The 19,628-nt window shown below is 43.5% G+C and overlaps 2 protein-coding genes across 7 annotated transcripts in view; one reads left to right on the top strand and one right to left on the bottom strand.

Moving 5' to 3' along the window:
- The window catches only part of Setdb1 (SET domain bifurcated histone lysine methyltransferase 1), a 33,382-nt gene extending 15,254 nt beyond the window's left edge, over window positions 1–18,128 (top strand). Inside the window, exons 9-22 of the mRNA XM_021196872.2 lie at window positions 661–851; window positions 1,039–1,168; window positions 2,141–2,291; window positions 2,387–2,545; window positions 3,371–4,051; window positions 5,484–5,600; window positions 12,754–12,923; window positions 13,606–14,234; window positions 15,369–15,397; window positions 15,512–15,641; window positions 15,893–16,058; window positions 16,781–16,992; window positions 17,261–17,349; window positions 17,463–18,128. Of these exons, the coding sequence (XP_021052531.1) occupies window positions 661–851; window positions 1,039–1,168; window positions 2,141–2,291; window positions 2,387–2,545; window positions 3,371–4,051; window positions 5,484–5,600; window positions 12,754–12,923; window positions 13,606–14,234; window positions 15,369–15,397; window positions 15,512–15,641; window positions 15,893–16,058; window positions 16,781–16,992; window positions 17,261–17,349; window positions 17,463–17,580 (2,972 nt within the window). The 3' untranslated portion in view covers window positions 17,581–18,128. The remainder of the gene's footprint in view (window positions 1–660; window positions 852–1,038; window positions 1,169–2,140; window positions 2,292–2,386; window positions 2,546–3,370; window positions 4,052–5,483; window positions 5,601–12,753; window positions 12,924–13,605; window positions 14,235–15,368; window positions 15,398–15,511; window positions 15,642–15,892; window positions 16,059–16,780; window positions 16,993–17,260; window positions 17,350–17,462) is intronic.
- Window positions 18,051–19,628, bottom strand: part of Cers2 (ceramide synthase 2) — a 9,508-nt gene continuing 7,930 nt past the window's right edge. For 3 of the 6 annotated variants that reach the window (XM_029537273.1, XM_029537274.1, XM_029537272.1), the window contains exons 9-11: window positions 19,418–19,524; window positions 19,178–19,331; window positions 18,078–18,999 (exon numbers count right to left, since the gene is read on the bottom strand). In XM_029537273.1, coding sequence (XP_029393133.1) covers window positions 18,859–18,999; window positions 19,178–19,331; window positions 19,418–19,524 — 402 coding nt within the window. In that variant the 3' untranslated portion in view covers window positions 18,078–18,858. Of the gene's footprint in view, window positions 19,000–19,177; window positions 19,332–19,417; window positions 19,525–19,628 lie in introns of all 6 variants that reach the window. The other 3 variants (XM_021196876.2, XM_021196877.2, XM_029537275.1) reach the window with 2 other exon arrangements.

The raw sequence follows: 19,628 nt of genomic DNA, 5'->3' as shown, positions 1-19,628 counted from the left end.
CACCAACATTGATAAGAAAAAGACACAAAACCTGGAAGTGGTAGTGCATGCCTTTAATCCCAGCACTTGGGAGGCAGAGGCAGGCAGTTTTCTGAGTTCAAGGCCAGCCTGGTCTACAGAGTGAGTTCCAGGACAGCCAGGGCTACACAGAGAAACCCTGTCTCGGAAAAAAGAAAGAAAAGAAAAGAAAAGAAGCAAGCCAGGCAGTGGTGGTGTACACCTTTGATCCCAACACGCAGTAGACAGGCAAGAGGATCTCTGAAGGCTAGCTTGGACTCCAGAGGAAGTTGCAGGACAACCAAGGCTACACAGGAAAACTCTCAAAGAAGAAGAAGAAGAAAAAAAGAGAAACAAAGAAGAGGAAAGGACTTACTGACTTACTGTTTCTTACTGTTTCATAACAGTTTACTACTTCCACTGGTTAGTAAGATTCTCCATAAACTCGAATGTACGTTTCTTTTACATGATTTGCCTGGGTTTGTATGTGGCTTAGTTTATTTAGTATTTAATTTATATATGCATTTGCATATTAGTCTTGGTTTTGCTTCCCTTGAGGTTATGAATTTATTTTTTTCTCTTTAAATTTTGAAAGTGCCAACCGTTCTTCCCTTTCAAGATATGTCCTTCCTGTCCTCAGCTCTGCTTCTTTCCTTTGGACAGTAAAAAAGACGTGGGAGGACATAGAAGATAGCTCCTGCCGAGACTTCATAGAGGAATATATCACTGCCTATCCAAACCGCCCAATGGTACTTCTTAAGAGTGGGCAGCTTATCAAGACCGAGTGGGAAGGCACATGGTGGAAGTCTCGAGTTGAAGAGGTGGATGGCAGCCTAGTCAGGATCCTCTTTCTGGTAATGTTCTTCCAAAGAATTTGTGGTAACATTAGGGGGCAGGTACCAGTAAAATGGTTAACTGGAAAGACACTTGCTGCCAAGCCTGATGATAAGAGGTGACACATGGTATATATTCTTCACAAGAGACAGGATTGATTCTAATCCCGAACCTGCTTTTCTCCCTCCCTTTGCTCCTACCTCCCAGGATGACAAAAGATGTGAGTGGATATATCGAGGCTCTACACGCCTGGAACCTATGTTTAGTATGAAGACATCCTCAGCCTCTGCAATGGAGAAGAAGCAAGGGGGTCAACTCAGAACCCGTCCTAATATGGGTATGTCCTAAAAGATACCTAGGGAAGAGACGAGACAGAGTAGACTAGCACAGAAAATTATGTATTGCAGCTGTCCTTTTATTAATCAGAGCAATACCACTAACTCACTGGATAGAGATGTATGTGTAAAATATTTTCATTAGTGTTGATGGCTTTGTGGAACTGCCTTCACATTACTGTGTTTTTTATTTATTCTACACATCCACACATAGCCGGACATTTTAATGCACACATGTAATCAGTTCCAGCACTTGGAAGGCAGAAGTAGGAATATCTGGAATTCAAGACCATCTTTGGCTACTTAGTGAGTTTGAGGCCAGTCATGAGTACATGCCCCAAAACAACAAAAGTCTTTCCAAAACCAGTGTTTACTAGTATATCCCCTTATTGGTATATAGAATAAAAACAAAAAAGGATAACACTTAGAAAATGTGTCATTTACCACTTTTGTATATGAATACAGGCATACATATACCAATGTGCTTGTGTACTCAGAGGACCATATCAGCTTTAGAATGAACCTTCCTTGTTCATTGCTGTACGTGTTAGGCTAGGTTCCCTGCACTGGAGAAGCTCTGTTCTCTCTCTATTTCCCTACAGAAGAACTGCGATTACAGACACATGCTTCTGTGCCTGGCTTTACATAGGCTCTGTAGATTTGAATTCCGGTCCTTATGCTTATGTCACTGAGCCATCTTCATATTACATTTGCTGCATTCTTCTTGTTCTCCTTTGGATTGGGTTTTCTTTTTGTTGTTTTTTTGAGACAGGGTTTCTCTGTGTAGCACTGGCTGGCCTGGAACTCACTCTGTAGACTTCTACATTTCTAAGTGCTGGAACTAATGGCATGCGCAACCCTGCCTGGCCATTTCCTGCATTTCTGTATTACATTAGTTGACAGGGTGTATGCATAAGAACATCTATCACAGTGCCGTCCTCTCAGCATTCAGTTTTCGTTTGTTTTTCCTGTAGGTGCTGTGAGGAGCAAAGGTCCTGTTGTTCAGTACACACAGGATCTAACCAGTACTGGAATCCATTTTAAGCCCATGGAGCCCCTACAGCCTATAGCTCCACCGGCCCCACTTCCTATACCTCCTCTTTCCCCCCAGGCAGCTGACACTGAGTGAGTGCTTATCATTATTTTTACTTCCAGTTATTTTATTTTTTTACCACAAGTACCCTTGAAGCCTTTTTATATGGTCTCTTCTAACCCCCCAGAAGCATAGAAAGCCAGCTTGCTCAGTCACGGAAGCAAGTAGCCAAGAAGAGCACATCATTCCGACCAGGATCTGTGGGCTCTGGCCATTCTTCCCCTACTTCGTCCACAGTCAGTGAAAATGTGCCTGCTGTGAAACTTGGGATAAACCAGACATATAGGTAAGACAACCTCAGACACTGGGCAGCTTAACAACATGGACTCCAAGGGCCTTTACTTTAAAGTTATGTTAGTGAGAAACTTGGACTTGAAAAGGCAGCTTCTGAGAAGCTGGTAATAAGATAGTTAAATTAGAAACATATATAAGAAACGTACTGTTACAAGAAAGTCATTTGCCAAAACTTCTTGATCATAGTAACATCATCATTGCTTCAACAGAAAGGAGACACCATTGGGCCTTTTCCTTGACTCTTTGGAGATGGCAAGGATGTTGATAACCTTTGGTAGAACACTAGACTCCACTTCCATAACATAAAGAATGCATTAGGGAGCTAATGTTAGGCTAGAGAAGCAACCTGTCTGAAGAGTCAACAGGGAGTAGCCTTCAGCATCCAGAGCACAGCTGGCTGGGTGGATTGGTCCACACCTGTAATCTCAGTGGTTGGGAGGACAGAGGAGAGGATTGGAAGCTGCAGGATAGCCCAGGCTACATGAGACTTTGTCTCAAACAACAAAACAGAAAAACTCTATGAGGGCTGGTGAGATGGCTCGGCAGTCAAGAGCACTGACTGCTCTTCTAGAAGTCATGAGTTGAGTTCCCAGCAACCACATGGTGATTCACAACCATCTGTAATGAGATCTGATGCCTTCTTCTGGTGTGTCTGAAGACAGGATCACATTTATAAGAAATAAATAAATAAATCTTTTTAAAAAAGAAAAAAAAACTGTATGAAAGATGAGAGAAATAGCTTAGCTGGGGGAAGGGAAAACTGTACAACGGATAGGCTTGTGACCTTCTGATCTCATATCTTGCTTTTCATTTGCAGATCACCTTTGGCCTCAGTAACATCTACCCCAGCACCTGTAGCAGCTCCTTCAGCCCCTCCAGGGCCTCCAGCCCCTCCAGGGCCTCCAGCTCCTCCAGGGCCTCTAGCTCCTCCAGCCTTCCATGGCATGTTAGAGCGGGCACCAGCTGAGCCCTCCTACCGTGCCCCCATGGAGAAGCTTTTCTATTTACCTCATGTCTGCAGTTACACTTGTTTATCCCGGATCAGACCCATGAGAAATGAACAGTATCGGGGCAAGAACCCTCTATTGGTTCCACTACTGTATGACTTCCGGAGAATGACAGCACGGCGCAGAGTTAACCGCAAAATGGGCTTTCATGTAATCTACAAGACACCCTGTGGTCTCTGCCTTCGGACAATGCAGGAGATAGAGCGCTACCTTTTTGAGACTGGCTGTGACTTTCTGTTCCTGGAGATGTTCTGTTTGGATCCATATGTTCTTGTTGACAGAAAGTTTCAACCCTTTAAGCCTTTTTACTATATTTTGGACATCACCTATGGCAAGGAAGATGTTCCCCTGTCCTGTGTTAATGAGATTGACACAACTCCCCCACCCCAGGTGGCCTACAGCAAAGAACGCATTCCTGGCAAGGGTGTTTTCATTAACACAGGCCCTGAATTTCTGGTTGGCTGTGACTGCAAGGATGGGTGTCGGGATAAGTGAGTTGATGGGGTGTACAGGCATTGCTGTCTCTGCCTTCAGGTTTAATACAGTTGCTTTTCTTTTTATTTCTTTTCTTTTTTATTTGTATTGCTTTCTCTGTTTTCCTTTCCCTCCTCTTTCAGCTAGAGTTCTGCTAAGGTCATTATGAAATACAGATACTGAGTGCAGTGGCACATACCTGTAACTTCAGAATTTGAAATTCAGCATTATGGCAGTTTCATCTTGAGTTCTGGGCCAGCCGAGGCTTCATAATAACTTTGAAGCTAGGCTGAGCTATCTATGCATTGAGATCTTATTGAAAGAGAGAGAGAGAGAGAACGAATGAATGAACATGAGATAGGGAGACCAGGGTCTGATCCTCTTAAATGGCCCCAGGAGTAATCCTGGGGATATAGGGGTTATGTTCTGTTCATGTCCCAACTTGCTGTTTCTGTCTTCCCTTTTCTTAAACTTTTGTTCTTGTGTTCACCACTTAAGATTCTACTCTATTCTCACTGTATCTTTTTTTTGTTTGTTTGTTTGTTTTTTTCGAGACAGGGTTTCTCTGTATAGCCCTGGCTGTCCTGGAACTCACTTTGTAGACCAGGCTGGCCTCGAACTCAGAAATCCGCCTGCCTCTGCCTCCCGAGTGCTGGGATTAAAGGCGTGCGCCACCACGCCCAACCCTTCTCACTGTATCTTACTCATGCTTTTTCTCACTACCTTTACTTTATCCCAACCCTTTGTTATTGGTTGATTTTTTGCCATAAAGTAAGGTTTGTTGAGGAAGTCCCTGGTGACTGAGGATGAGGCCTCGAATGTTCCTGGCAAGGGAAAGTTTCTGTAACCAAGAACTGCTTAAAAGTATGGCTTTAAGCCGGGCATGGTGGCACACACCTTTAATCCCAGCACTCGGGAAGTAGAGGCAGGCGGATTTCTGAGTTCGAGGCCAGCCTGGTCTACAAAGTGAGTTCCAGGACAGCCAGAGCTGCACAGAGAAACCCTGTCTCGAAAAACCAAAAAAAAAAAAAGTATGGCTTTAGCTCCACCTTGCCTACGGCAGGACTTACTTCATGTTCAGCATGGCCCTGGAGGTTAGAGCCTTTGGTATTTCTCACATTTTAGGAAGCCCTTGCCAACAAGGTCACTCAGCCAATGCACCTCCTGTGCACTCAACCAGTGGTACCACACATGGGCACCTTGGGCCTGGCAGAGCCCGACCTGAGATAAATGACTGCATCTAGCAAGTCCTAAGTTCTGGACCCAAATCAGTTTTGATTTAAAACCGCTCAAGCTGGCCCAGAACTCACTAGATGAGGATAGCAGTTAACTCCTGATCCTCTCACCTCTGTCTCAGATATTGGATTACAGATGTAGATCACTGTGTCCAGTTCCCATCCTCATGAACCTCAGAAAACCATAGCTCTAATCATCGTTTTCTCTCTGCAGATCCAAATGTGCCTGCCACCAGCTAACTATCCAGGCCACAGCCTGTACCCCAGGGGGTCAAGTCAACCCTAACTCTGGCTACCAGTACAAAAGACTAGAAGAGTGTCTACCCACAGGGTAAGGATTCAGTTTGGAGACGTCCTCAGAGAAGTACATTCTTGTTTTTCTGTTTGTAAGAACCTTTGAAAACCTAACTATTGCCTTTGGGAAGCTGAAGCAGGAAGATAGTTTCAGACCCATCTGAGCTATGATACCAAAATTGTGTCTCAAAAAAATATCTGAGAGTGATTAGAGAGTTTTTAATAACTTTCTTATACAGAAACCTTAGAAGGATGTGATAGCATATGCAGAAGGATTGCTTGATTTCTAGGTCAGCTTGGACTATGCAGCAAGACCTTGTGTAGAAACAAACAAAAATGGGATGGCGATGCCCAGTAGTTAAGAGCACTTGTTCTTGCAGAGGACTTGGGTTTGACCTACATGGTGGCTCACAGCCACCTGTCACTCCAGTTCCAGAGGATCTGATACACACATGTGCACAGACATGCATGCAAGCAAAGCACTCATACACCTAAGATTAATTTCTTAGACCCGTGAATGTTCTGATTATGACTTACCCTAGCAAGTGAAATGTATTCAGAGACAGTCAGAAGAATGAATGACAGGGCTTTGTTAACCTAAAATGAGAAGTTAGGATCAGGGCCAGTGGTAGTAATGCTGTCTTTTAAATTTTTATTTTAAGATTTATTTATTAATATATGTAAGTTCATTGTAGCTCTCTTCAGACACACTAGAAGAGGGCGTCTTTTTTTTTTTTTTTTTTTGGACACAGGGTTTCTCTGTATAGCCCTGGCTGTCCTGGAACTCANTNTGTAGACNAGGCTGGCCTCNAACTCAGAAATCCNCCTGCCTCTGCCTCCCNAGTGCTGGGATTAAAGGCATGCGCTACTACACCCAGCTGCGTCAGATCTCATTATGGATGGTTTTGAGTCACCATGTGGTGGCTGGGATTTGAACTTGGGACCTTCAGAAGAGTAGTCAGTGCTCTTAAAGGCTGAGCTATCTCTCCCGCCCATGGTGCTGTCTTTTAATCTTCGCACTCAGGAGACAGAGACAGGAAGTTCAAGGACACCCTGGTCTGCAAATTGAGTTCCAGGACAGCCAGGGCCACACAGTGAAACTGTCTCGAAAAAAAAAAAAACAAAAGCAAAAACAAAAAGTTAACATCAAAATCATGATAAATAGGAAGTAGATTTTAAGTCTTTTAAATTTTTTTTCTTTTTTGGTGGGGGGGTGGTGTTAATGTCTTAGATCAGGAAAAAAACAATTTCAAAGATTTCAGAGACCAATTAGGTTATTTTAAGAGAATACATGAGAAGTAATGAGAAGTAGGCCTTACACTAGAATGGAAATGACAGTAGAAATTAAGGAGGATAGGGATGGCTGTGTAGCCCAGCAGAAGGCATGGTTAATATGCACCAAGAATGAAGTAATAGAACCAGGTGTGGTGGTGCACGCCTTTAATCCCAGCACTTGGGAGACAGAGGCAGGCGAATTTCTGAATTCAAGGCCAGCCTGGTCTACAAAGTGAGTTCTGGGACAGCCAGGGATATACAGAGAAACCCTGTCTCGAAAAACAAACAAAAAAAGAGAATCAAAGGTTGTGGTGTATAGCTTAGTAGAATGATTGCCTAGTGTCCTCAGAGTCTTGGCTTCAAACACCAGCACAAAATAAACTGGTTGTGAACATGGAGACTGGAGGATCTGAAGTGTGAGTTCATCCTCAGCCTCATAGTGATATCAAGGTCAACCTGGGTACATGAGACTCTGTCCCTCCAGTTCCAGGGATACCTTCTAGAGTACCTGTACTCAGCTGTGTTTGTGATGAGTGGGTGCAGTGGGTGAAAATGTATAATCCCAGAATTCAGGATGCATAGACTTAAGTGTCTTTGGGAGTTGAAAGGCAGACTGCTCTGCCTAGTGAGTTTTAGGACAGCCAGGCTATATATACACTGAATCTGTTCCTGTCAGAGAGAAGCAAACATGCCTAGGGGCTGGAGAGGTGGCTCAGTCCTCTTCCAGAGGACTGAGGTTCAATTCCCAGTAACCACATGGAGGAAAGTTAATCAGGAAAGCATGTGATCCAGAAAACAGTAGACCCAACCAGAAGGACGAATGAAGGAAATGTCAACAATGATGGGGAGGGGAGGGGCTCACAGGGTCACATGGCACTTCATATGGAGACCCAGCATTGCTCAATCAAGTAGGGCAGATAACTGCTGGGGTGACTTCCTGGGAAGATGAATTCATGGGAAACTTGAGAGGAGATTTAGACTGTTGGGAAATTAGTTAATTTGTGTTGAACATGCAGAGAACAATTGACTGGTAGTATATACCTACCATCCTAGCCTCAGGCGGCTGAAACTCACTGTTTAATTGATGCTGGGTGTTAGCTGCATGAATGGTTCTCTCTCTTTCTCTCTCTCTCTCTCTCTCTCTTTCTCTCTCTCTCTCTCTCTTTCTCTCTTTCTCTCTTTCTGGTTTGTTTCTTGTTTTGGTTTTGGTGTTTTGAGGTAGAGATCTGCCTTCCAAGTGCTGGGAGCAAAGACATGCATTTCCACTGCCTAGCTTCCTTACATAATTGAAAAATATTCCCAAACCAGGTATGACAGAACACGCTTATACTATAATCCTAATGCTTAGAAGGCTAAAGCAAAATAATGGCAAATTCAAGGCCAACCCAAGCTACAACAAAAAACAACACAGGTCAGGCATAGTTGTGCATGCCTGTTAATCCAACACTCAAGAATATTGTCAGGATCAAGAAGACCAAGCTGGACTGGAGAGATGGTTCAGTGGTTAAGAGCACTGACTGCTCTTTCAGAGGTCCCGAGTTCAATTCCCAGCAACCACATGGTGGCTCACAACCATTTGTAATGGGATCTGGTGTGTCTGAAGACAACGACAGTGTACTCATATACATAAAGTAGATAAATCTTTTTAAAATAAAAGAAAAAATACAAAGCCATCTTTGCCTGTGCAGCTGATCCAAGGACAGGGCAGCCTGTGTTACATGAAAGGGAGATCCTGTCCAGAAGAGCTTTAAGAAAATAGAGAAAGAAAAGAAAAATGTTGAAATGCTGAGAGTATAGCTTAAATGCAGTGCTTGCCTAGTCTTCATGTAGCAGTAGGTTTGATCCACAGTACTGAATATGTGTAGTACATACCTGTAAGGCCTCCGGAAATCAACACCATTCTAAAGGAGGAAATGGGAAAAAGTTAGAAATCAGGGTCATCCTTAGCTACATAGTGAGTTTGAGGCCAGCCATCTCAAAACAAAACAAACAAAAAAACATAAAAAATTTTAAATCAAAATACATTTGGACTGCTGCTCATGAACTTTAATCCTAGCACTCAGGAGGCAGAGGCAGGCAGATCTCTGTGAGTTCAAGGACAGCCTGGTTTATAGTTAATCTTTGGTTATTAGGTAGTTTTGCTTTTGTTGTCTCTTGTTTCAAGTTAAGAATAGAACCCAAAGCCTTGTATTGCTGCAGTGTTTTGAATGAGAATGTTTACCACAGGTTCCAATCTTTGCATGTTTAGTGGAACTGTTTGGTAAAGATTAGATGTGGCCTTGTTGGAGAAGATGTGTCACTAGGGGTAGTGAGCTGTGAGGTGTTAAAAGCCCATGCTATTCTAGTTAGTGTTTTCTCTCTGCCTGATGTAAGCTTTCAGCTACTGCTCCAGTGCCATGCCCCACAACATGATGGTGGTGGACTCACCTGTAAAAAAAAAAAGATTTATTTATTTTATTTATATGAGTACATTGTTGCTCTGGAAGAACAATCAGTGCTCTTAACAACTGACCCATCTCTCCAGCCCCAGATTCTTTCTTTTATATGTTGAGATGTATCTTTGTAGCAATAGAAAAATAACTTAAGATTACCACTTACGGGGGCTGGATAGATGGCTCAGTGGTTAAGAGCATCTTCCAGAGGTCCTGAGTTCAATTCCCAGCAACCACCTGGTGGCTCACAACCATCCATATTGGGAATCTAATGCCCTCTTCTGGTGTGTCTGAAGATAGCGACAGTATACCCACATACATGAATTAAAAACTTAAAAAAAAAAGATTATAATTTAACTATATATCCAGTCCTACACTACAAGAAACAGACTTTACCTTCTGTCTTTAAAAAAAAAGGGGGGAAAGGGGGCTGGAGAGATGGCTCAGAGGTTAAGAGCACTGACAGCTCTTCCAAAGGTCCTGAGTTCAATTCCCAGCAATCACATGGTGGCTCACAACCATCTGTAATGGAATCTGATGCACTCTTCTGGTGTGTGTCTAAAGACAAGTACAGTGTATTCATATAAATAAAAAATTAATTTAAAAAAGGAAAAAAAAATAGAAAAAGACTTCAGTTCTTTTTTGAGACAAGTTCTCCATCTTTAGCCTAGGGCTGTCGTTGAAATTTGCCATCTACATAGCTTGGCCTCCCAAGTGCTAGAATTACAAGCCTGCAAAAATATATATCTAGCAAAAATATTTCTGAATAAGTATAAATATATGTCACTCATACTTAAAACTATTAGTTCTCCAATACACATATTTCATTCTAACCCTTGACTTGGAAAACACTGTATTCTCTAGCTAGCCTACTTCTCTCCCTTTAAAGTTGTTTGAAGTGTGTTTATATCCATTACTTCCTAGATCCATTTCACTCTGTTTTTTTTTTTTTAGCCTACCTCTGGGGTTTTTGTGCAGGAGATATGTTCTTGGCACCTTCCATTGCTTTTGTTTGGCTGGCTTTAACCTTGATCTCTCAGTTTCAGTCTCCAGCCTTCAACCTGTCCCTGGGTACTTGAAAAGTAGGCCTTTTCCCCTGGGAGTTTGTTTTGTTTGTTGGACATGGTGTCCATTGCTAGTCTAGCTTCCATCTCACTGTATAGCCAATGATGACTTTGAATTCCTGATCCTTCAGTGTCTACCTCAAGTGTTGGCATTCTAGGCGGTTACCACACACATAGTATATACTCTGTTTTCACTCTCTCGTTTCTCTTTTACAATACCACAATTGTACTTTTTATAAGTATTTCTAACAACTTCCTTGACTCAATTGTGGGATCTTTTTTTCACATTAATATAAGCTTACATTGTTTCCAGTCCCCACTTCACACACACACACACACACACACACACACACACACACACACACACACCCATCCCACTACCTAGTGCAGTGTTACAGAGTAGCCACTGAAAGACATTTTGAGGAATGAATAAATGATACTTAGTATAGTTACTCTGATGGCTTCCTGTGCTGGTAACAAATATGAATAGCCCCCTAATTCCCAATAGGCTTTCCCTAGGTATGGCCTAGAGTTCACTATGTAGTGTTGAGATTAAAGACATGCACCACTGTACCTAGTAGGTGTTGAAGGATAGACACAGTAAAGCAGTTCCCAGGAGAGGCGCTGATATGCGGTACTGTTTCTGCAACCCGCTCAAACTGTGGTCCTGTTCATGCATTTTTGTCTTTGTTTCTCACAGTAATCCCACTCTGTGTTTTGTTTTGTTTTTTGTTTTGTTTTGGTTTTGGGTTAATTTTTATTTTTGTGGTGCTGGCAGTCAAGCCCAGGTACCTCAACAGTCCTTTCTAAAGTTGGGGTAAAAAGAATTAATCTTTATTTTTATTTTATTGTTGAATTGTTTTAGATTTACTCTTACTTTGTCGGTATGTCTTGCATACATGCATGTATATGCACTATGTGTATGTCTTGCATACATACATGTATATGCACTATGTGTATGCCTTTTGGATCCCCTGGAATTGGGTTTACAAATGGTTCTAAGCTACCATCTGAATGCTGTGAACTGAACCCAGGTCCTCTGTAAGAGCAACAAGTGATCCTAACTGCTGAGGCATCTCTCCAGTCCCTTGTATTTTGAGACAGGTTCTCAGATAGCCCTGGTTGGCTATCTGAACTCTCGGTGTTGCCAAGGATGAACTTGAGTTTCTGAAACTCCTGCATCCACCACCTAAATCCAGGGCTTACAGGAATAATACCACCATCACCAGTGTATGCAGTGCTAGAATCTAATTCAGGGATTCTTGCATACTAAACACGCACATTACATAACTAAGCTACATCTCCTCCCCTCATGGATCTGTATAGTCTGATCGTAATGCAGAGGTCAATATACTATGTTATATTTTTGCAGTTTTGAGACAAGGTCTCTCTTTGTAGCCTTCACTGTGCTAGAACAAAGTGTGTTGACCAGGCTGGCATTGAACTCAGATCACCTGCATCTGCCTCCCATGATATTTTCTCTTTTCTTCAGTTGTTGAGTTGGTTTTATGAGGTCAAAATTACTATGATCCTTTTCTTTGTGCATTCCCAATGTTTGACGCAACTCTTTTTAGTTGTTGGGGTTTTTTGTTTTGTTTTGTTTTGTTTTTTCGAGACAGGGTTTCGCTATGTAACCCTGGCTGTCCTGGACTCTGTAAACCAGGCCTCAAACTCAGGATCTGCCGGCCTCTTGAAAACTTCGTGTATTGGCACACGCCTTTAATCCCAGCATTTGGAAGGTTGCTCTCTGGATTCTAGGCAAGCCTGGTCTATGTAGTGAGTTCCAGGATGGCTCTGTCTCAAGAAAGTAAACCACCCCCCACCCTAAAAAAATGTTTTCTGAAAGATTATCAGCTTTATGCTAACAAAAGAGTTGTACCAATATTATTATAATTTTCTTATCTATTTCCTTTTAGTATATATAATCTGGCTTCTGCTTTTCTTCTGTATCTGTTTCTAGATGTCAGTTTTTTATTACATTTATGAGGTGGGGGCAGGTGTGCATAGATTAGAGGACAGCTTGGAGGAATTGGTTCTCTCCTTCAACCTTGTGACCTCCAGGGGTTGAACTTAGGTCATCAGTCTCCGTGAAAAGTACTTTTACCCAATAAGCTGGCTCACCAGCTTCCCTACTTGTATCAATTGAAACAATCTATAAACTTACATCTGCAGTCTGAATCACCTCATTGTTTGCTAATCCTTTCTCCAGGGGTTAGGTGCTCTGTCACTTCTTATCTGCAGTATTGCCTTCTGAATTGTGTTCTTGGTCTTTATTTTCACATGAGTCCAAGAGGATAGATGGATCATTCCAAAAATCCACTCTCTCGGGTTTCTACCTACTTGATGATCTTTGCTGGTGACGTGTTAGAGATTTAAGTCTACCAGTGTCTGTGTCATTGACTGTATTCTAACCTCCCAGGGTTTATGAGTGTAACAAACGCTGCAATTGTGACCCAAACATGTGCACAAATCGCTTGGTGCAGCATGGACTACAGGTTCGACTACAGCTGTTTAAGACACAGAACAAGGGCTGGGGTATCCGCTGCTTGGATGATATTGCCAAAGGCTCTTTTGTCTGCATTTATGCAGGTTAGTGATAAAAGGGGGGTTTTACCCTATGAGGTTTGGGACATGGAAGGTCAAGGAAAAGTTGAACATAGCAAAGTGTTAGTGGGCATGGTAGCACATGATTATAATCCACGCATTCAGAAGATGAAGGCAGAAAATTTGAGAGCAGGAGATGATAACCTGGGCTACAGAGCTAGATTTTACCTCACAAAAAACAAAACAAGACAGTGTTTGAGGAGTGGAAATGTAGCTCAGAACAATGCATGCTTAGTTTTCAGGAGGCGCTGAATCACTCACTAACATTAATAAAAAAGAAAGGATGGATGGATGCATAAAGTGTTTGACAGTTGAACTGAGAATAAGAGGAGATGGGAATCTCTTCTATAAAGGACATGATAAGTGATACACCTGTATAGGTAGGACCAGAGAGGGGCAAAGGTACTTCTTAAACAGTGGAAGGGAATCAGATTTTGGCTATTGATGTTTCTTTCAGTGAGAGACCTCATTTAAATTCAATTGTATTATTTTCTCCGAGAGATATTGTATCACAGCTAGGAAGTGCCAAGGTGGTAAACAAAGCAACAAGCAGCAGTGACATTGACTTACTGTCAGAAGCAAAGGTGGCAGAGGAAGCACATAATACAAGATTTCCCTGCTAGTGGGTGTAGTGCTGATGAAGACCATCAATTCTCTTGATTCTCAGGCAAAATCCTGACAGATGACTTTGCAGACAAAGAAGGCCTGGAGATGGGTGATGAATACTTTGCAAATCTGGACCACATTGAAAGTGTGGAGAACTTCAAGGAAGGATATGAGAGTGATGTCCCCACTTCCTCTGACAGCAGTGGGGTAGATATGAAGGACCAGGAAGATGGCAACAGCGGTTCAGAGGACCCTGAAGAATCCAATGATGACAGCTCTGATGATAACTTCTGTAAGGATGAGGACTTCAGCACCAGTTCAGTGTGGCGTAGCTATGCTACCCGGAGGCAGACTCGGGGTCAAAAGGAGAATGAATTGTCTGAGATGACTTCCAAGGACTCCCGCCCCCCAGACCTCGGACCCCCACATGTTCCTATCCCTCCCTCAGTATCTGTAGGGGGCTGCAATCCACCTTCCTCTGAAGAGACACCCAAGAACAAGGTGGCCTCGTGGTTGAGCTGCAATAGTGTCAGTGAAGGTGGATTTGCTGACTCTGACAGCCGTTCCTCCTTCAAGACTAGTGAAGGTGGAGATGGCCGTGCTGGGGGAGGCCGGGGAGAGGCTGAAAGGGCCTCTACCTCAGGGTTGAGCTTCAAGGATGAAGGAGACAATAAGCAGCCTAAAAAAGAGGTAAGAACTTTGAGAGCAGCCCTACTCCCCTCCAGAAATTACTTACTTTAATTCACAGCTCTGGAGGTACAAAGCTGCATCTGGTGATGGCCATCCTAACTGGCAGACTCTCAAGGCGGTGTAAGGCTAGAATTAAATGGCTAGAATCAAGGAATAGCTATTTGTGTTAAAAGCAATACCTTTATGCCGGGCATGGTGGCGCACACCTTTAATCCCAGCACTCGGAAGGCAGAGGCAGGCGGATTTCTGAGTTTGAGGTCAGCCTGGTCTACAGAGTGAGTTCCAGGACAGCCAGGGCTATACAGAGAAACCCTATCTCCAGAAAACAAAACAAAACAAAACAATACCTTTTAGCATTGGTACAAATGAAGATTGAGACACAGGGCCCTTACCCTTTCAAGACTCCATCTCAAAGGCAAAGAAATAAAGAATTGATTCTAAATATATAGGGCTTACTGCTTTGGGGGTTTTGTTGTTTTTCAAGACAGGGTTTGTCTGTCTCAAACTCAGAAATCCTCCTGCCTCTGCCTCCCCAAGTGCTAGGATTAAAGGCGTGCGCCACCACCACCCGACTGCTTTTGTTTTTTTTTTTTAATTGCTGTTTTTAGTTAGACGGGTCACAGTACACTCCAGGTTGGCCTGAAATTTGCTATTACAAATTGTATCTTTAATGTTGAAATACTCCCTGTGGGCTGGTGAGATGGCTCAGCGGGTAAGAGCACCCGACTGCTCTTCCGAAGGTCCAGAGTTCAAATCCCAGCAACCACATGGTGGCTCACAACCATCCATAACGAGATCTGACTCCTAGAGTGTCTGAAGACAGGTACAGTATACTTACATATAATAAATAAATAAATAAATAAATAAATAAATAAATAAATAAATCTTTAAAGAAATACTCCCTGTTACAGATAGTAAAACTGTTGGGTCCATGAAGCACAGATCTTACAGTGCTGCTCTCCAAGGCCCATTATTGAGAAAGATTAAAGGCCCTTGCCAGGGGAGTATACTGTTGATTGTGACTGTTAACAAGTTAGTGTGTCTCTTGCTGGCTTATGGTAATGTTGTCTTTGGAGCTCTTCTGTTACCTTGGACCATGAAAACATTTTTAACCTTTCCCTTGTTCCTTTCCAGGACCCTGAGGACCGAAACAAGATGTCAGTGTAAGTGCTTGCTTTTTCATCCTTTTAAGTCTTCCTCTCCTCTTAAGCACACAAAAGAAGCCTAAGAAACAACCAGTAGCAACTTGACCCTCTCAATCTTTGACCTTCCCATAGAGTTGCTGAAGGCTCTCAGAATCATGGACATAATCCTCCCATGAAGTCTGAAGGGCTTCGCCGACCAGCTAGTAAAATTTCTGTGCTACAGAACCAGCGAGTTGTGACTTCTACTCAGTCAAACCCTGATGTGAGTGACCATCTTATGCTTATCCTGCCTCCTGTTTTCTTCAGTCCAAGTAAAGGAGCACACAGTAGTCCACCTCAAGTCCTTGGCTAGAGTGACTCTTCTTTGGCTTTGACTTTGTGTTTTCTTCTCCAGCATCTAATCATTATCTTATTAAAGCCATAGCCCCTCTTGCCAAATCATGGGTAAAAGCATTAACTTGAGCAGCCTTTCCATAAGCCTCTCTTCCTTCTTCACACCCTCTGTCTCCCCAGGATATCCTGACACTGTCCAGCAGCACAGAGAGTGAGGGGGAAAGTGGAACCAGCCGAAAGCCCACTGCTGGTCAGACTTCAGCCACAGCCGTTGACAGTGATGACATCCAGACCATCTCTTCTGGCTCTGATGGTGATGACTTTGAGGACAAGAAGAACTTGTCAGGTAGGCTGAAAATGTTTGGATGTAGTAGGAAGGAACAGGAAAAGTAGAAAAAACACTTTTAAAAGAAAATAATCAGATCCTAAAAGTTGGGCAGAATTCCCACCTCGGCTGAACTGTTGAACTGCCATGTGCCCTTCCCTTCTTCCCTGTACCCCTCCTTTCCTTCAGCTCCTTAGTTCAGCATAACTATTCATGCTTTTAATAAAGTGTGACAAACAATCTCAGCCTGGTGGCCCAAACCTGTGCTTCAGTGTCTGGGATGCTGAGACAGAAGGCTTGCGGGTTTAAGACACCTGCATTAAGAGGAAGTCTCATCTGAAACAATGTGACTTATGGTCTTCACCACCCCCAAGACAGTTTCTTTGTAGCCCTGATTGTTCTGGAACTCCCTATATAGATAGACAAGGTTGGCCTTGAACTTGAGAGATCTGCCTACCAAGTGCTGGGGCTAAAGGTGTGCACCAACCATACTTGGCTATGATTTAGGGTCTTAACCTGAATTTAGCTAGCTTACTACGGTGATTGGAATAAAAATGAGGAGAAATGGGGCATGGTAGTAACATCTGTAATTCCAGCACTTGGTAGAAAAGGGGCACAGGAGGATCACAAGTTTGAGACCAGCCTGGCTTAAAATGAAAGTGGTAGAATGTATAGTTAGGAGTTGGGATGATTCCTGACCACCACCACCACCACTACCACCACCTTTTTTTTTTTCTTTCCAGGACCAACAAAGCGCCAGGTGGCAGTAAAATCAACCCGAGGCTTTGCTCTTAAATCAACCCATGGTATTGCCATTAAATCAACCAACATGGCTTCCGTGGACAAGGGGGAGAGTGCACCAGTTCGTAAGAACACACGCCAGTTCTATGATGGGGAAGAGTCTTGCTACATCATTGATGCCAAACTTGAAGGCAACCTAGGCCGCTACCTCAATGTGAGACTCTGAACCACCTCTAGGTGTAGGGTTAGGCCATTGCCCTCAGATTCCTATCTTTTTAAAGATACTGTATAAACCTACCTTTGCTTATAAGTTGATCTCAGAGAGTGAAGTAGCTTTCTTTCAAAACATCACTGTTGTAGTCTATAATGGAGTAGAGATCAGGTGTGTGTGTGTGTGTGTGTGTGTGTGTGTGTGTGTGTATTCAATTCTCACAAAGCCAGATGCTTCCCTGGTTGAATGACTGTCATCTTTAAACTTACAGCACAGTTGCAGCCCCAACCTGTTTGTCCAGAATGTGTTTGTGGATACCCATGATCTTCGCTTCCCTTGGGTGGCCTTCTTTGCCAGCAAGTAAGGGGGATAATGAGGAAGGGGCAAGTTGTGTGGAAGTCGGGGGAGGTGTACCTTCCTCTGTGTTCAGGCTTCACCTTTACCCTCTACAATCACTCTTTTTCTCAATTCAGGAGAATCCGGGCTGGAACAGAACTCACTTGGGACTACAACTACGAAGTGGGCAGTGTGGAAGGCAAGGAGCTGCTGTGCTGCTGTGGGGCCATTGAATGCAGAGGGAGACTTCTTTAGAGGAAAACTCCTCCTCACTTTGAGAACCTTGAACTGTCCTTTCCCCCAGGAACTGGGTCTTCCTGACGGTTGAACTCTGACCCCAAGTCTCTGACCTGCCTTCTTCCCAGCTCCCAGTAGAGAGAGGTGGGGGTTCTAGGTCAGGGCTTTCCCAGTGTGGTGCTAGCAGGCACTAGGGTGGGTAGACATGACCACTCTAGCATCAGCCTGACGTCCTTCTCATCTTGTATGTATTCATGATTCATATGGGCTGTGTATCTGCCATCCCTGACTTGTATGGCTTCTTGAAAGTCTTCTAACAAGATGGTAAAGTAGGGATTGTGGTTTGTCTTGTCTCCTGTCTTGATCTTCCATTTCCCAGTGGGTAACTATCATTAGTTTATACCTCGATTTTATTTGCCCTGTGTAATTTTTAACTAAAAATGTTACATAACCACAAGGGAGGCCTAAGAAAAAAACTAACCCTTTTCTCAAGTCTTAATAGTCTGACACAGTCATGTTTTATTTAACCTTTAATATACTTTAATTAAAAAAAAAAATTAACAGTACATTTTGGTCTGAAATGGTCCCTCGCCGAAATGTCAGGTCCTAGCTGTAGTCGTGGGTTTACAACTGAAACCCCAAATGTTCAATAAATAACAGAACTAGTTGCCCTTCTGCTCCACACCAGCTGTCATAGCTGAAGTGAGGGGCCAGGGAGGCCAGAGAGGAAGGCAGTGAGATCCTAGGAACCATGGTCCCTGGGGTAGGGTGAGGGGCATGTATATATACCCTCCTTCACTTCATTGACTTGTATTTTAGGAAAAGAAAGTTAAAAGTAGCTCAGCTTTCATTTTTGGCCTGAGCTAGGAAGATTAGAAACGTGGAACCTTGGTCCAGCTTTGGCAGAATGAGGCCCAGAAAAGGGACAGTAAGGCACAACTCTGGCTTGAAGTCAGGGAGTCAAAGGCAAACAGCTAGCTCCAAATTCTTAGGAATGAGGAATGTGAGTTATGACTCCAACCCTCAGAGCTGAAGAAGGGTTAGCAAGAGAAAGAGTAGCTTAGAAGGTAGAGAGGGAAATGCGACCGACCATCCCGTCTCAGCGGGGTGTCGCCAAGCCTCCTTTCTGCCTGGAGATAGGCCATTTAGAGTCTGGTTTAAAGGCAACTGGGTGAAAAAAGAAATGGAAGGTCAATGTAGACGCCTCATATCCTTTCTCCCCAGAGCTCAAATGCCCCTAAAGGGAAGCTTCGCTCGGCCTCATGTATTGATGTGGGAGGCAGCTAGGACAATGGTTCAGTCATTCTTAGGATGATTGTTATTGAGGATGGGGTGGCCATTAGCTAGGAGCCGGCTCTTCGCTCCTGCCCCAGCTGCAGCCTCCTCCCCCTCTGAGCTTTCCGTTTCTTCTCTGTCACTGCGTTCATCTTCTATCTTCTGTGAAAAGGACAAAAAGGGTTATATATCCTTCAGTATCCAAGGGCTGCCTCTAAGTTTCCTGTTAACCCCCAAACCCTCACACTGTTTTAAGAGAGTTGCAGCATGACACGGAATTTGGAGAGTTACAGGGTGAGAGAAGTGAGACCTAACAAAATGGGGGGCAGGCCTTCCTCACCTTTCCAGTTATGAACTTGTGGGCCATACGCAGAATGAAGTAGGCCCAGAAGATATGGAGCATCTGTAGCACTGCCATCATAAAATTGAAGAAGTAATAGCCAAAGAAGGCAGGGTAGAGCTCCAGTGGGTATATCATCGTGCAGTGTAAGATCCTGAGGATTTAAAGGCAAGTTGTAAACATGACCATGGGTGAAAGCCTGAGGCAAATGAGAAGGCAGGAGCCTGAGCGCCCACTCACCAGAAAGGCATGATAACCAGCCGAGTGATGATGAAAACGATGGCGAACACAATGAAGATGTTGTTGCAGGTGTTCTTCCATCCCGCGTAGTTAAACATCTTGGCAGACTATAGAAACAGTTCCATCTGTTATCACTGGCTCTCGACCCCACAGACAGTAGGATCTGCATGTGGTTAGCAGCACTGACAGTGCCCTCTCCACCCCCTGGAAG

Source organism: Mus pahari, chromosome 4 (genome assembly GCF_900095145.1).
Source record: "Mus pahari chromosome 4, PAHARI_EIJ_v1.1, whole genome shotgun sequence".
Classification (NCBI taxonomy): Eukaryota; Metazoa; Chordata; class Mammalia; order Rodentia; family Muridae; genus Mus; species Mus pahari.
Note: the sequence above shows the minus strand (reverse complement) of the source record. Positions and strands in the feature narration are given on the sequence as shown.